The sequence below is a fragment of the Catharus ustulatus genome, chromosome 7 (genome assembly GCF_009819885.2).
Source record: "Catharus ustulatus isolate bCatUst1 chromosome 7, bCatUst1.pri.v2, whole genome shotgun sequence".
Taxonomy (NCBI): domain Eukaryota; kingdom Metazoa; phylum Chordata; class Aves; order Passeriformes; family Turdidae; genus Catharus; species Catharus ustulatus.
The window spans coordinates 2,409,165-2,424,338 of NC_046227.1; the positions used below are offsets into that span (position 1 = coordinate 2,409,165).

A 15,174-nucleotide genomic window follows, 5' to 3' on the forward strand; every position below is an offset into this window, starting at 1 on the left:
CAGGGCTGGGCTCACCCCCAGCCAAGCTGTCCCCTGTCCCCACGCAAGTGGCTCGCTGCTGACGGGAAGTTTTGGGATCTGGGCTGCTCCTCATGCCAAGAATGGGATGCCTGAGCTGTAAATCTCCGTGAGGACAAAGCCCAGAGCAGCCCTACGTGCTCTTCTTGCACCCTGGACAGGTCAGGGTGAGGCCCTTGGAACCCTGTGGATGGTGTGCAGTGCTGAAAAGGGAGCCTGAGGTGTCAGACCAGCTTAATTTAGTCTTGCAAATGGTGTTGGTGTTGTGAATGGTGGAGGGCAAATCCTCCTCCTGGGAGATGTTGTACCTGAAGTGCTTCAGAAAGCAGCAGACAGCACCAGGTGGTCTTCTCCTCGTGACACTGCCACCCTGACCCATGGAAGAACACCTGGACAAGCCCAGAATTGCAAGGGTCTCCTTTCCAAGATTTAACCAATCTGACCCAGTGTTCCAGAATGGGTCAATGCCCTCTCCCAGTTCTCCCTCGCCAATGCCCTGTTCTTGGTGTTCCAGCTGCCCTCTCCATGGCATGTGCCTGCAAGGCTCCATTTTTCCTTCCATCAGCCCCACAGCCCAGAGCTGCCCTGTGCCCTGAGGTGGCCACTTTCATCTGCTTTGTGCTTTCAGGGGGATTTTTGAAGGGGCAGGGAAATGTGCATTGTTTCTGGGGATTTTATCTTCCTTGGGTGAGCTCAGAGAAGGACAGGAAGGGTAAAAACCATGGCTGTGGAAAGCGAGGGAGACAGATGAAAATACTTACAGGGTCATTGAGTCACACAGGTGGGAAGGGACACCCAGGACTGGCTGAAGCCAAGTTGCTTCATGCCATGTCCAGCTGAGTTTAAATTCCTTCAGGATGGAGATTTCACAACCAAAACATCTCTGTTTCCACCTTTTTTCCAAGCTGGAAATCTCCAGGTTGCCAGCAGTGTCTCAGTGCTGTCCCCCCGAATACCCTTACTACATCTATCCTCCATTTAAAGCATTTCCCTCCTCCCTCCAAAAAATTGCTTTCCAGACCCTGGAAAATGATTCCATTGATACCCACACTGGCTTTAACAAAGACAAACCCACGAGTTTCTCAAAACCTCCATTAGACTTTATTTAAAAGTTCTTTGTATAGACTTCCTGACACAGAATCCACAATAAAAATAAAATCCCCCTCCCTCCCACTGCTCCCCCCTCCCCAGACTGCTTTGCTTTGTAATTCATAAAACATACAACATCAGAAGAATGCCAGAGGCATCCTACACCACAATTTAAAGATTTGTTAACTGAGGCCTTGGTCCCAGCAGTGCATTTGCATTCGGAAACTTTGCTTCCTTTTCCTTGCTAGTTCGGTTGGCCACATGTGGTACAAATGCATACGAGAGATCTAGTCTGAGATCGAATCCAGCAAAAGGAGAAAAACAAAAAATGAAAATAAAAGAGGAAGAGTGAAAATGGAACCACTTGTTTATCAGAATCAGCCACTCTCTTACACAAAGGCTTCCCCTGTAAAGTTACGCTCAGTTATGAGAAGGATAAAAGCAAGCAGGTAACAAGTTGCAGTGAAATTATTATGATTTTTTTTTACTCATTTTTATGGTGCCTTAGATAGACAGATGGCCAGAATTGGGGGGTAAAAGGGCTAATTTCATGTTGAGAGACAATAACAATCTGCACTTGGGTAAATATTTGGCAATGTTGAAGCTATACAATATAACCCGGGCACATGTAGCACTCAGTCCACAAACAGTTTAGCACCATATTGATAGGTCATGCAGCAAAACCCTTTCCTCAGGGTTTGCTTGAGAGTTAAAAGCATGAAATATTACAGTGCAAGGTTGTCTATACCCTTAGCTTCTATAGGGGCAAGGTGGAAAAGGTGATGCTGTCTCAGAGGTAATGTTGGCCAACCCCTGGCCCTATGTCCCTATCGTCGTCACCACGCCGGGGTTGATGGCACCTGGTGGAGAAAGAAGCCACAAATAAGGTTCTGATGCAGGATATTGAGGGAAGATAAACGAGGCAATTCCTGCCAGGGATTTGGCTGAGCCCCTCTTACCAGGCATGCAGAGTTTTTCACATTCTTTCTGCGTGTTGAACCTGTTCTCGTTGCCGCCGCAGCCGCCGTACCAGAAGCGGGCGCAGCTCTTGGTCTCAGGGTCATAGTACCACTTCAGCACAAAGCTCCTGCAGGTGCCCTCGTCCTTCTGCAGCCGGCAGATATCCATGACTGTGGGGAAAAGAAGGAGCAGCAGTAGTCAGTAGCACTCCTGGGTGAAGCACAGTGTGTCTGCAGGGCAGGGCTGGAACGCAAGCTGAGGAAGGGCATCCACAGCACAGACATCTCCTGTGACTAAATCCCATCTCTTTCTTTGCAGAAAACCTCTTTCCCTGGAAAAGAGGAACTTGTGCAACCCTGGTGCACAAGTTAGTTTGCCTCCTGTGTTGCTGCCATGCATCCAGGAGCGATGAAGGAAGAGTGTGTCATGGCAGTGGTTGTCTGCAAATCCCTTGAATCTGTAGGAAATGAGTTGGCAGGTCTCAGAACTGGGAGAGGACTGGCTGGGCTGCAAGGGAAGAAGTGCTGGCACCACTAACATGACTGACTTCCTCTGAAAAGAGGAATCTTCCATGTGAAGGAGCTCCTGGGTGCACCACACACTGCCCATGGCACCTTGCACCCCTTGCTGGGTGAGCGGGGAACAAAACCACAAAGCGCTTGGACGTGGCAGAATGAAACTGCCAAATAATTTTTTTTTAATAAAATTTTGAAAATCTGATATCAGCCACTGATTTGCCATCAGGTCATACACTTCCCTTCACACAGGGATGCAGAAGGAGCTGAGCTCACCCCTGTTCAGCACAGCATAAACATCACAGATAAGGGGGAGTCAGAATTCACTCCCCCACCTTCCAAAACACTGAAATCCAGCAGATGTGAACACACGAATGACTCTACCCCAAACCCTGCACAGGAATCAAATCCAAACACTAATCAAAACAGAAGAATTTCTTTTGCATGTATAAACTGATTTTCCCCTATTTCAGTCTGAAATCAAACGAAAGCTGACCCAGACATTTCCAAGAATTGATGGAGAGCAAGAACTAGGAGGTTAAAACATGTTTTAAGCTGTAGCGCTTTGAAAAGATGGGGAGAGACACGGTTTTAAGTCATCCCATGGAGAAAATGGGCCTGAGCTCCTCAGTTACACTTAGGAGTTACTTTTGTCATGGTAAAAAAGTTAATAACAATAAAAAAATAAAACCACAGAATCATTAAGGTTGGAAAAGTCCTCTAAGACCCTTGAGCCCAACCATTACCCAGCACTGCCAAGCCCACCACTAAACCATGCCTCAAATTCCACAATTTTCCATGAAAAATTGTACAAAAAGTCCATAATTAAAGGGGATCTCAGCAGTTAAAAGGCTTCAAAAGGGAAGTGGGTCTGGTGCCTGTTTTTGCAGTGCCTTGAAGTTTGGGAGCTCACCTTATTTCTCGCTGTTGCACCTGCTATGGGCTGAGGCCAGAGCCTGAGCCACCCCCCAGCACCTTAAAAGCTGAGCTGCACTGAACTCCTGTGTCCATTTTCCATGAGGATTTGAGCTCTGGCTTTGCAGTAAATGGAAAGGGAATAAAGCGACCTGAACATCCCTCCAGGGCCCCTCGGCTGCTTCTCTTGACTCTGTGCCCAGGACAGAGCCGTGCCAAGTTGACGAAATATCACTTTAGCCTCAGAAACAGTTGCTGGAAACATCATCAAGGCATGTGACAATGATCAGAAGGGGCTGGCCTGTGGGACAGGGCAGAAAACCTCATCAGGGAGGTTTCGCTGCTCTCCGAGGGTGGAATCCTGCTCTGCAGTGAAGCTGCAGGTTCCTGCACAAGCTCTGCGCTGCTTCCTCTGACAACAAAGTGCTCAGACTGCAGCCAGAGGATCCATGATGTCCATTTGCCTCCCCAAAGCACCTTGAAATCCCCTTTTGCCACCCCAGGCATCTCTGGTCTCCTCCTCCTTGCCTCCACATCTCTGCAGGGCTGCCAGTGACAAAAATTCCCAAGCGTGATTTAAGGATCCTAAAATAAACCTAAGGAAGTCAATGAGGTGGTGGAAGAATCTGTAATTTGCCTTTTCAAACTCTGTCATGCCACTGCAAGGACTAAACCCCTGCCTTTGGGTGCCAGAGCTGCCTTCACTCCTTGGTTTCCCTCCCAGCTCCACAAAGGGCCCTGAAACACCTCTTGGAGGCAGATTCTGATGAGGATTTTCTGGGCTCTGTTCCCATCCCAACCCCTTGCTGAACCAACACAGGAGGTTTCTAGCCTCTTCTCCCTTCCCAGATCCTGAAGAGGTTTGCAAACATAACCCCTCAACCTCAGAAACTCCTTGAGGAGAGGAAGGCATCGCCATTTCCCTGCAGGCTCCTCCATCAACCTTGACTTTTATCTTTTGGTGATGAAGGAAAATATCTCCATGCAGTACCCAAGCCCCATGGAGTCGCTTCCCATCAGATGTTTTGGTTCCAGGCAACAAAATATTGGAAATTCTCTGCATTTCAGCAGAGAATTTGGTCACACAGAGATAACACAAACTGGTTTGAGACCGTGCCACGCTCCAGTGCAGCCACCCTTATTAAGCCAAAGTGAGTTTTGCCACTCAGGCTGTGCCCTCAGCACATCCTAGTGGGACAACACACATGCAAAGTGACTTGCTCATGCAAAGCAGATGGAAGGGCGTGGTTGTGTGAAAGAGTGAGTGAAAACTAAGTCTGCGCTACTTTTGATCTAGGGTTGGGCAGGCTTGGATGCATGCTGTGAAATGGTCAGGGTGAAAGAATGGGTTTGCTTTGTTTGTGATGATTAATTTTTTTTGGAGAGTGTTACCTGATGATAATCTTTTCTCAAGGGGTGGCTGCTGCATGGCTTTCTCATCTGCTGCTGGAGGACGAAAAAGTGCATGGGTTTGGATTTTAAATGTGTTTTCTCTCTGATCCAAGCATCATTCAACAATAGGACAAAATGCAAAAGGGTGAATCCTCATGGGGTACTTACATGGCTTTAAGCATTTGTTATAGCACTCAGCTTCGGTCTCAAATCTATTGGCATTACCTCCACAGCCACCATACCAACCCTGGCTGCAGAACTTGTGTTTGGAGTCAAAGAACCACACAATCTGATAGTCCTTGCACTGCATGCCCATGTCAAAGTCCAGCAAGCAAGGGTCTGGCCAATCTGCATGGCAAAAGGTGCAAAGGTTAAGTGACCCTGGGAGGGTTAAAAGCTGAAAAAGCAAAGAGATTGAAAAGAGAAAAAGAGGGAAAATAAAGCCTGGTTCAGGACTGGTGGCATTTCCCTCTCGTGCATTTTGTCTTGCTTTGCTGGATGTAAACCTTTCCCAGCCTCCAGCTTACCTCTTCTTGCTCTTGGTTTTGTCACAGATCCAAACCCCAAATTCTTTGAGCAGCATAGTGGGAACCCCTCACTCCCCACTGGTGCACTCAGGACTGAGCCCTCACACAATTCCCCCCTCCCTGTTTTCAAAGCTCTTTGTCTTGGCAGTGACTGCCAGTCCGTAAGTGTGTTTATCTCTAAAAGCAAGTTGCACCTGGTATATGTGAAGGCTCAATGAAGATTTAAACATATGTTCCTTTCCTGTCCCAAAAATGATCAGTTAGGTCCAAATTCCAGAGTTTTTATTAGCTATGCTGGGTCATCCATGCTATTTTACCTCTATAAGGAGGGCAGAGTGTGGGTTTTCTTCCAAGGTCTTTCAGAAGATTTACACATGGGTGTCTCCCGTGAATTAGAGGAGGCTCAGCTAAACCCATTCCCAACTCCCTGCCCTCTTTAGAGTCTTTATTGTGTTGAAAACCTTTGGATTAGCATCCTTGGGGAATGCTCCCCCAAGATTGCTGGCTGCCATAAATCCTCAAGCAGAGAGGACTGGTGAGAAGAGCTGAGATGGAGAGGTCTGTGTGGAAGTCTGTAAGTGCAGAGCAAGCACACAACACATCCATTTTCCCTGGAGCAGGAGCTTTCCCAAGGGCTGGTTCCAAGGGGTTAAACAAGGGGTTAAACAAAGCCACGGGGTGCTTGTCACCTTGTCACAAGATTTCTGGTGTCAGTGCCAGGGAGAGAGGCCAAATGAGTGGGAGCACATGGAAAGGGAATGGTGATGGTTCATGCAGGAAGGAGAAATGAGCTGGTTCAGCACAAGCCCTTGGCCCCTCCACTGCACAAAGCTCCAGTGGTGCCGCCAGCCAGGCATGAATGAGATCCATGCTCATCCCACTCAATACCAGCAGCCAGAGCTCAGCAGCAGCTCCACAACTCCTGGCTGAACACGCTGAGCAGCAGCATTTCCCTGTGCTCTCACTTTGTGAAGAAAATGAGCCACAGTGTAAGCACAGCGTTTAAAGGGAAACACGAGAGCGATGGTTCTGGGATGAGTTTTGGGTGACAGATCCATTGTTGGCGTGCCTGCAGTGGCTGTGCTGCTTGATGAAGGCTGAGAGCCCTTCCAGGTCCTTGGAGGAGGGGTTGTGACACCGATGGTACCACTGAGTGTGACAACACCGATGTGATGAGCTTGATGTCACCCAAAGTGATGGAATGAGGCAGAGACCCCAGTGCAGCCAAGGATGTCACCAGTGGCTCTGCCAAGCCAAGGACTTGCAGATCCTTTGGTGTTAGTGGGATGTGAGAGTCCCCAGCCCAGCAATCCCCCCGTGGCCCACACTCACCACTCTCAGGCCCTTCCAGTGGCTCAGTGTTGAGCATCATGTTGGCCAGGGACACCTGCGGCTGTGCTGGGGTCTCTGTGGAGGAGAAGCAGAGGGTCAGGCAAGGAGGAGACCAGCAGCAGCACCCTCAGTGCAGTCATAAACACTCCCTGGCCCCAGCTCCAGTGCATCTGTTTAGCCTAGCACACACATACAAGAAATGTTTATTGGAGGCAGCTGATGGGATGAGTAATCCCCAACCACCCAACCGCACCAGGATGGGATCGCCTTCTGTTCCCAGCCTGTGGCTCCCCTTGGGCTCATCCTCGGGGCCCCATAAGACTGGTTTTGAATCACAGGGCAGGGGTTCAGGAGCTGGGTGTGGCCTCTCTGGAGCCAGCTTAGCTTTGTTCTCCTGGCCTTAGAGAGGCAGAATACAAATGGCATTCCCCAGGGGGGCAAATCCATGGTGGATTTGTACTCTTTCGTTCCCTCCAGGGCTCTCCTGGACCACACTCCTCCCATCAGGCCTCACATCCCTCTAGGAACTATGGTGAGGAATTTCACAGGTCAAAAAAATCCATGGGGCTGGAGGCAGGAGGAGTCTGCAGCCACAGGAAGGGCTGGATTTGATTTTCTTTAGTGTAGGGTTTGGGTGTGAGTAAGGGGGACAATGCTTCTCAGTGTCCAGGTCACATCTTGCCACCACTGTCTACTCAATTTATTCCCATTCAAAATTTATTCTATGGAAAAAGCACCTTCCCTGGGCATTGGGAGCTCCAATTCAGCACATGTAAATGTTACTTCTACCCATGATGCCTTTTCTCAACATTTTTGTGGGCGTGTTTATTGCTTGCAAAGGGCAAGGGACTGGTCCAAACCCACTGAAGCCAGAGGAAAGGCTCTCCATGGGCACTGGAATTGTCTTGGAAGTGCCAGAGGAAGCCAGACACAGCACTGGCAGGACCAGCCACACTACCAAGCCAAGTCACCTCTGTGCCAACTGTATTAAAAAAAAATTGGCTGTGTCTCAGACAGCAACTTGTGGCCATGTCAGAGGTTTTGGTGAGGTTCACATTGGATCTGCACACATGGAGTTTAGGTCCCTAAGGGACTAAACCTTCAGTTTCATCTCTTCTTTGTGTTTTTTTTTTTTTCTGGATAGTGTGGGAATCAAATCAGTAGATATGGAAATGGAACTTTTCTTGCTTATTTTGAAATCTGGTTGGACTGAGTTTACCAGTTTGACTCCTTATTCATTGCAGTAGTGCAGGTTGGACCCCCACCAAGACCTTTTGCACTGATGTACAAACCCTCCAGCACGTAACAAACCCACTCTGGGACTGCCTTTAATTATCCCACATTCCATGCAGATACAACCCCACTGAAGTGCAACTCCCATTTTTCGAAGAAACACGTTTGCCACATTTGTCTCATACCCTGCTGATGATGCAGAGGATGAGACACATGAGATGACACAACTTAGCACAGCCAGGGCTGGGACTGTTGGTACCAACTGATTCCCAATCCCTTTTTTTTTCCCCCTCCCCCTTTGTGTCCACTTAATGGAAAAAAAAAATGTCACCTGTTTTTAAGAGTCACTTACTTGTGCTGAATGACCCTGTGTAGGTGACTTTGGGCTGGGATTTTTGGTAGCCAGTGATGACTACGACGTATTTTTGGCCACTCCTGAGCCCTCGGATCACGTGCTCGGTGCCAGTCAGGTTTTGCCTCTGCACGAGGGAGTGGTCGTGGGCCAAGGTGACAGTGACATCAAAGGTGTTGTGTGGCTCAGGGCTGGCCCAGCGCAGCCTGGCACTGCTCTCAGTGACATCTGTGATCTGGATGTCGTGGGTCTTTGCTGCAGGCAGAATCAGAAGGGACATCAAGTGGTTTATTTATCTTTAATAATCTGCTGCAATCTAGCAAATCAAAGCCTTTCTTTTTTCTTTTTTCTTTTTTCAGATTCTCACAGCTTGAAATTCCCATCCCTTTCCGAACAACTGTAAATGTGCCCAGTCAGATCCTTCCTTCTCTTAGGTGCAATGGATTCACTGAGCTGCTAAAGGCTTGGTTTCAAGTCAAGCCTGCCTAAGAGTGAACATAAAATTGGGTTGGAAGGGACCTTCAAGACCATCTCGTTCCAACTCCCTGCCATGGGCAGAGACACCTTCTCCTAGATCAGATTTCTCATCCAACCTGGTCTTGACCACTTCCAGGGATGATAACCTGAACAGGTCAAGGAAGTTATTATGGAAAGGTTTTCCTGCTCTGGCAGCTCACTGGTTGAGACCTTTATAAACATTGCTTAAAGCTCTGGTGGAACAAGAAACATCCAGAAAAGTTTATTCCTCTCAAGCTGATAAAAGCACTAGCCTTGCAAAAACTGATTGCTTTTATTGCCAGCAGTGACTGGATGAGCTTCCCTGTGCTTGGACACATTCTTTGATCCTTGCTCAGCTAGTGCAGATCTGCCTGTACCCCTTTGCAAGAAGACCTGGGAAACCTCCTTTGTATGAGCTGTGCTCACATGGAAGAGGATTGGCATTCCCAAATAGGTCTCCATGCTGATCCATTGAACTAATCATTGATATTAGCTGTGAGTTCAAACAATGCCATCATATGAACCACCATAAACAGCAGAGCTTGACCAAGGGGTGATGCTACAAGGAAATCATGGGAACAAATGAACCACACTAGAAAGAGAAGTTCTCTGTGGCTGGGTGGATTGTTCCTGCTTCTGTTTTGCCTAGGGAAAGCCTGTCCCCCACCCATTTTTGCACAAAATTCTTAACTCAAGTTGACAACGCCCCAGCACAGATTTCAAGATTTACACCCAAAACAGAAATTTGGCCTCTGGGTGACACTTCCCACAGGAATAACCCACTCAGGGGGGCAAGAAGAGCCCCAACCCAGTGTGGTTCAGCCTAGAGGGAGGCACTGCCCCCATGGGGAGAGCTGTTTCCGTACCGCTGTGTCTCCTCCTGCCGCTGGCCGCGGTGGCGTTGGCAATGGCCCGGCTGCTGGCTTTGGTGTGGGCGGTGGCACCGGCTGCTCCCTGGGCTGTGGCATTCCCCTGGAGCACGGAGCTGGCCGGGGTGGCCTCGGTGGCTCTGGCCTGGGCTGTGGTGCTGGCGGGAGTGGTTCTGGCCTGGACACTCGCCTCTGGCTTGATGGTTGCGCTGATCGTAGTGCTGGTGGTGAAGGTGCGGCTGACGGTGGCGTTGGGAGCCACGAACCTGGGCAGAATTTTGGAAGTGGAGAAGAGTTGAGGTAGAAAGCACTGGCAAGAACCCAAGAGCTTTAGGTCTAAAGCTTTGCCAGCTTTAGATTTGTCCACAGTGAAGAGTGAAAAGCGCTTATATCCAAGCAGTGGAAAGCTTGGACTAGTGGAAGGTTCCCTGCCCATGACAAGGGGATGTTCTTTAAGGTTCCTTCCAACCCAAACTGTTCTGTGATTCCCTGATAAGGGTGAACTCAGTAGGCAGATCTGACTTCAAGGAGCTTTACCTTCTAAAGCCAGGACAGCTCTGTGCCACCAGTGAGTCTGGGTGACACAAGCTTTCACTTCTTTTCAGGAATATTGGCATGGATGCTATGATGGGTTCTGTATATCAGATAATCCAAAATAATGTTTGGAGCAGAAAGTCCCAAATTAATAGTAGTTTCTGGAATTCCTGACTTACACTATCAAAGTCAACATTTATCTCCTTCATATTTTTATACGTACATAAATATAAAATTTACCCCAAATTTAAAATTATACATGACCCTTCTCTGTAAGATATCTCTGTTGCTCTTCTGATACAGCACTGGGGGAACCAGTAAAATTAATTGAAATATTATTAGAATTATATTAATTAAAAGATAATCCTGATTTTTGAAAGTGAAATTGCTTTTTCTTTCCTTTTCCCCAAAGCATTACTCACACTGCTTTCTGCCCAGTGAGCACGGGGTGCTGGCTCTGGATTTGCTGACCATTCTGGAGCCACTGACACTGTGTCCTTATCTCTGGAGACAGGTAGAAAGCAAATTCACCTGGAGACAGAAAGAGGCATTAAATACTGGACTTGAGGATGTGGATACCCAGCACCAACACATTACATTTATTTCTTCTTAACTAAAAAAAAAAAAAAAAAGAACAACAAAAACCAACAAAATAACTTTTCTTTTCTTGCTTCATTTTTGATTACTGCAACAACCTGAGCTGGAAGATTTGTTATTCCAGTTTACAAACATGAGAGCTTTAACTATAAGAGGACTGTTTGCCTGAGTCTGTTACTTATAAACACATTTCTTGTACCAAGGCACTTCCAGCCACACAGGTGATGTTATTTTTTCAAGAGTTAGAAGTTTTCATTTACTGTAAGCGGTAAATGGAAAAAGCAAACTGAGATAACCTAAACATTTGTTTCCAGATGTTTGCTTCCTATTTAGTGCAAGACATTCCTGAATCTGTGGTATATCAGCCTCACTAATCTGATTTTCAGGAATTTTTGCTAAAAACTAGAATTCCAAAAAGAGGTCTACTTCTTATCCTTGTTGGATGGGTGTGTTTAGGATCTGTGGCAGCTGGAGGTCCAGGCTGGGGTCTGTAGCTAAGCTGAGATGTAAATTTTCAAGGCACAGTCAGCACATCCCAAGTACAGCAGCTTTATTTATCCCTGTACATCTGGTCGTTAAATCTGCATACAACAACTCCAGATCTCAGCCTGAGCCAGCCAAGGGCCTGCTGGGCATGACATTTATGCTGAAGTTGGGAAGAAAGGTCTGCTGGGTGTTCAAGGAGCTCCAAGGAAGTGCTGCTAAGGGCCTCAGCAGGCCCTATGTGAGAGGCAAGCCAGGTGGGATGAGATCAGAATCCACAGGTGAGCCCATGGAGGCCAAGGCAAAGCACACTGAAGTGCAAACTCTGCTTGGTGGATCAACATGGAAGGGCATGGGGAGGCCAAAGTGGACAAAACCCAGACACACTCAACTAGGTGGAGCATGAGCAGCCCAAATTGCACCAAACAGTACAATCCATAAAAAAAAGAAACTAACTTCAGTGGGTCCTGCTGCTCAAAACCTTTCTGATTAACCCCTCTGAGCCCATGTGCTGCCCCTTCCATGACACTTGGGCTGCAGGATGTTGCACTTACTTTTGATAAAGGATGGCAGCAGTGTCCCAAAACGCAGCAAGGGCTCTTCATGGAGCTCTCCTGGTTTATCAACCAGCTTGAAGAACACGTCGTTTGGCTCGCTGGCAAGGGTGTAGATATTCTTGGCATTCACCTTCTTGCCAATGCCCAAGACAACAAAGAAGTACCCTTTGCATTTTGCATTGATGACAGCCCTTTGCAGGTGCTCAAGTTCTTTTTTGTTCACTTTTCCAGTCATCATCAGAACTATGACTTTTAGATCCCGAGGGCTCGGTGCACTTTCGAAAACATGAGCGATGGTGTGCTCAATTGCACTTCCTAGGGCCCTCGTGCCATGGAGCTGGGTCATTTGGTTGTGGAGGTAATTAATGATCTTCTCTTTGGATGCATAATCAGTTAGTGAGAACTCGGTTTTTACTGGCGGGAAGCTGGAGTTGATTTCGTGTTCATAAGGAGCTTGCTGGAGAACGGCCACTCTGGCGTGGTGCTGGGACACCTTTGGCTCTGAGCTGATTTCCAGGTTAGTTACAATGTGGGAAATGTATTTCTTCATCTCGCTGAACTGCAGAGGGGTGGTGGACTCGGAGCTGTCCAGGATGAAGGTTATGTCCGTATCCACGTCGGTGGGGGCTGCCCTTCTGTCTCGGAATGATGGTCTCTGGCCAGTTGCACTACAGCTGGGATGAGGGTCACACACATCTGGGGAGGAAAAGAGTGGGTTTCACCTGCAGGACCCGAACTCAACCCTCCCTCATCACTGTAAACATCTCATGTGTCACACAAAATACCATCAAGCCACATTCACTGGTCCATTGCTTGATACCAAAGGCATTTCATCCCACAACACATTCACATACGTGTTCAGCATGTTTCTATGTGCTCCTTTGTCCAAGGGGATCCCTGAAGCACTCTGTCATAAGTGGCAGAAGGCCATCTTTTGGAGCACTTATCTATCAGTATTTGGGCTGTAAAAGTGGTGACCAGACAAAAAAGGAGTTTCTCTTTACAAAGTAGAGAACATCCAGCAAACCTCATTCACAATGCCAGTGTTTTCTGCTCAACCCAAGAATGCCTTGTATTCATCAACAAAAGGGCCCACTCCCAACTGGGCTTCCCTTCTTATAACCGACTGCTGCACGACCAGAAGGATTTGGAACTGTCTAGAGGAGAAATTGGATGCTTTACCCAAACAAATGTGACAAGTCAAAAGCCTCTGAATGGTTTGGTTCAGCTGGCCGCCGCTGGTCGGAAGAACAATGGCGTGACCGACCGCTGTGTTGTTGATCTGGTGAGATGGAAACAGAAACACACGGAGTCAGCAGTGCTGCCTTCTGCTCTTCTCAGCTCAGGGGAGGGCAATCCACAACTCTGAGGGACTCCCTGCTCAGCACAATGCTCTCAGTGGATCCATTCTAGAGGAGCCATGTGACCCCGATGTCAGTTTAGAGGCATAAACTCCAAGAAAAGGAACCACTTGAACCAGTGCTCAGTAAGTTTATCTGGGGCTTTTTTGTGACTTTCAATCTCTGTCTGTCCACTCTCCCTCTACCAACAAAGATAATGTACTCTCACCTTCCCACCCTTTGCCTTTCTGTCACACTCTTCCTTCTGTTTCATCCCACACCTGTCACCCTGGAGCCATGGCCTGGACAAAGGGTGACTCCTGAGAGTCCCACTAGCATTTCCCACCATGTGCTGTGGTGATTACAGGATTAGGGTTTCTCTCCTAATGGATGGATGAGGTTGGACAGCAATACTCTCTTCCACATTTGAGAGGCCCGTGAAAGCCAAGCATTGCCCGTGGCATCCAGCACCATCAAACCAGCCCAGGGGCATGAGGAGAAAATAAATAAAATAAATAAAAGGTGAAGGACCCCAACCTCCAGAGCTCTGGCAAGAACAGCATCCTGCCTGCTGGTGAGGAACACTGGCACAACCCCGGCATCGTAGAGCTTCAGCACAGCATCGTTGAGCTGTGGGGACGCTCTGGTGTCCCCATTGCTGAAGAAGACAGCCACCTTCCTCATCAGGAAGCCACTGCGGGCACGCTTGAAGGTATTCCTGGCCACGAAGGACATGGCTGTCTCTAGACTGCGTGGTTTCGTGGTCAGGGTTGCCTGGAAGTTTTGGATCTGCTGGAGGAGGCTGGATTTCTTCCTGGCATCAGCAAAGCGGATCTCGGTGGTGACCTCATTGTTGTAGGTGACCAGAGCCACCCGTGCCCCCCGGGGACAGTTGCTCTCGGCAATGGTCAAGTTGTTGACCACTCTGAGCACAGTTTGCTTCATCCTATTGAAAACTTCCCTCACGACGCCCGAGGAGGTGTCAATAGCAAAGGCCAGCTCGGTTGGGAAGACAGGGCACTCCCTAGGACCTGTTGGGAATGTGCATCAGGAATAAGTCACGCCTCAACCAGCTGTCAGGATTCAAGGACAGTGTCCTCAGCAGGGGTAAATCTTTCACATGTGGGGAGAGTAACAAGCATGACATGCAGGTTTAAGGGACTGAATGATACTTACCGTAGCAACAAGCTGTAAAAAAGATGGAGAGAAAAAAAAAACAGTGGTCAGTGCCATTCTTGTAAGATGATGGGCAAATAAGGGTAGAGAGGGGCTTAGCAAAGCACTGAGGTACTCACGGCATTTGTCTTTGATGTTCCGCACCAGCGCACATTGCTTTAAGAAATAAAGAAAGGGGGAAAAGAGATATGTCACACAGCCAACCCCAGGGTGTTTCAAAACAAGAGAGAAATTATGCCACACTTACGTGTCTGGATTCTCCTTTCTCGCCTTTAAGGCCCTGTTTCAAAGAATGAGGAGAAATTGAGTGCAAAGTGTGTCTCCCACGAACCCTGTCAGAATAACTACCGAGCCATGAGTCATGCAGGAGCCAAGGGAAAAATCTGTCTGTTTTCAGCTGTGTCTCCAACAACAGAGAGCAGGGCTCTGCTGTGTGAGGAGCAAACCTAGCTGGGGCCAAACCCAAAAGGGAGGCTGGAACTAGGTCCCCTTTAAAGTCCCTTCCAACCCAGACCATTCCGTGAGTTACGATGCTCCAGGTTCACATGCAAAGCAAGCCCAGTCACTCTGGCCTCTCTGGGGAGCCTTGTGCCAGTCAGATTTGGTCCTGCCCCATATCCTGTGTGGGGTGGTGAATGATAAAGAGATGAGAAATCTCATTGAAGGGATTTCAAGGGGCATATTGCCATGGGGAATTCCTAATGCCTGGTAAGAGCATGTCTCTTGACTTTTTACTTTGGTTTGAGGAACGGTAAATATTTGTCACCATTAAACTGGTGCTTAAAAA

The 15,174-nt window shown here is 48.1% G+C and overlaps 1 protein-coding gene across 3 annotated transcripts in view; it reads right to left on the minus strand.

Annotated features, from left to right (window-relative positions):
• Nucleotides 1-1,129: 1,129 nt before the first annotated feature.
• COL6A3 (collagen type VI alpha 3 chain) overlaps nucleotides 1,130-15,174 on the minus strand; it is a 56,653-nt gene continuing 42,608 nt past the window's right edge. For 2 of the 3 annotated variants that reach the window (XM_033065151.2, XM_033065150.1), the window contains 14 exons: nucleotides 14,635-14,667; nucleotides 14,507-14,543; nucleotides 14,388-14,399; nucleotides 13,749-14,242; nucleotides 13,054-13,153; nucleotides 11,869-12,567; nucleotides 10,657-10,765; nucleotides 9,698-9,966; nucleotides 8,334-8,588; nucleotides 6,749-6,823; nucleotides 5,058-5,237; nucleotides 4,890-4,943; nucleotides 2,067-2,237; nucleotides 1,130-1,967 (listed from right to left, as the gene is read on the minus strand). In XM_033065151.2, the coding sequence (XP_032921042.1) occupies nucleotides 1,927-1,967; nucleotides 2,067-2,237; nucleotides 4,890-4,943; nucleotides 5,058-5,237; nucleotides 6,749-6,823; nucleotides 8,334-8,588; nucleotides 9,698-9,966; nucleotides 10,657-10,765; nucleotides 11,869-12,567; nucleotides 13,054-13,153; nucleotides 13,749-14,242; nucleotides 14,388-14,399; nucleotides 14,507-14,543; nucleotides 14,635-14,667 (2,529 nt within the window). In that variant the 3' untranslated portion in view covers nucleotides 1,130-1,926. The remainder of the gene's footprint in view (nucleotides 1,968-2,066; nucleotides 2,238-4,889; nucleotides 4,944-5,057; nucleotides 5,238-6,748; nucleotides 6,824-8,333; nucleotides 8,589-9,697; nucleotides 9,967-10,656; nucleotides 10,766-11,868; nucleotides 12,568-13,053; nucleotides 13,154-13,748; nucleotides 14,243-14,387; nucleotides 14,400-14,506; nucleotides 14,544-14,634; nucleotides 14,668-15,174) is intronic. The other variant, XM_042779461.1, reaches the window with a different exon arrangement.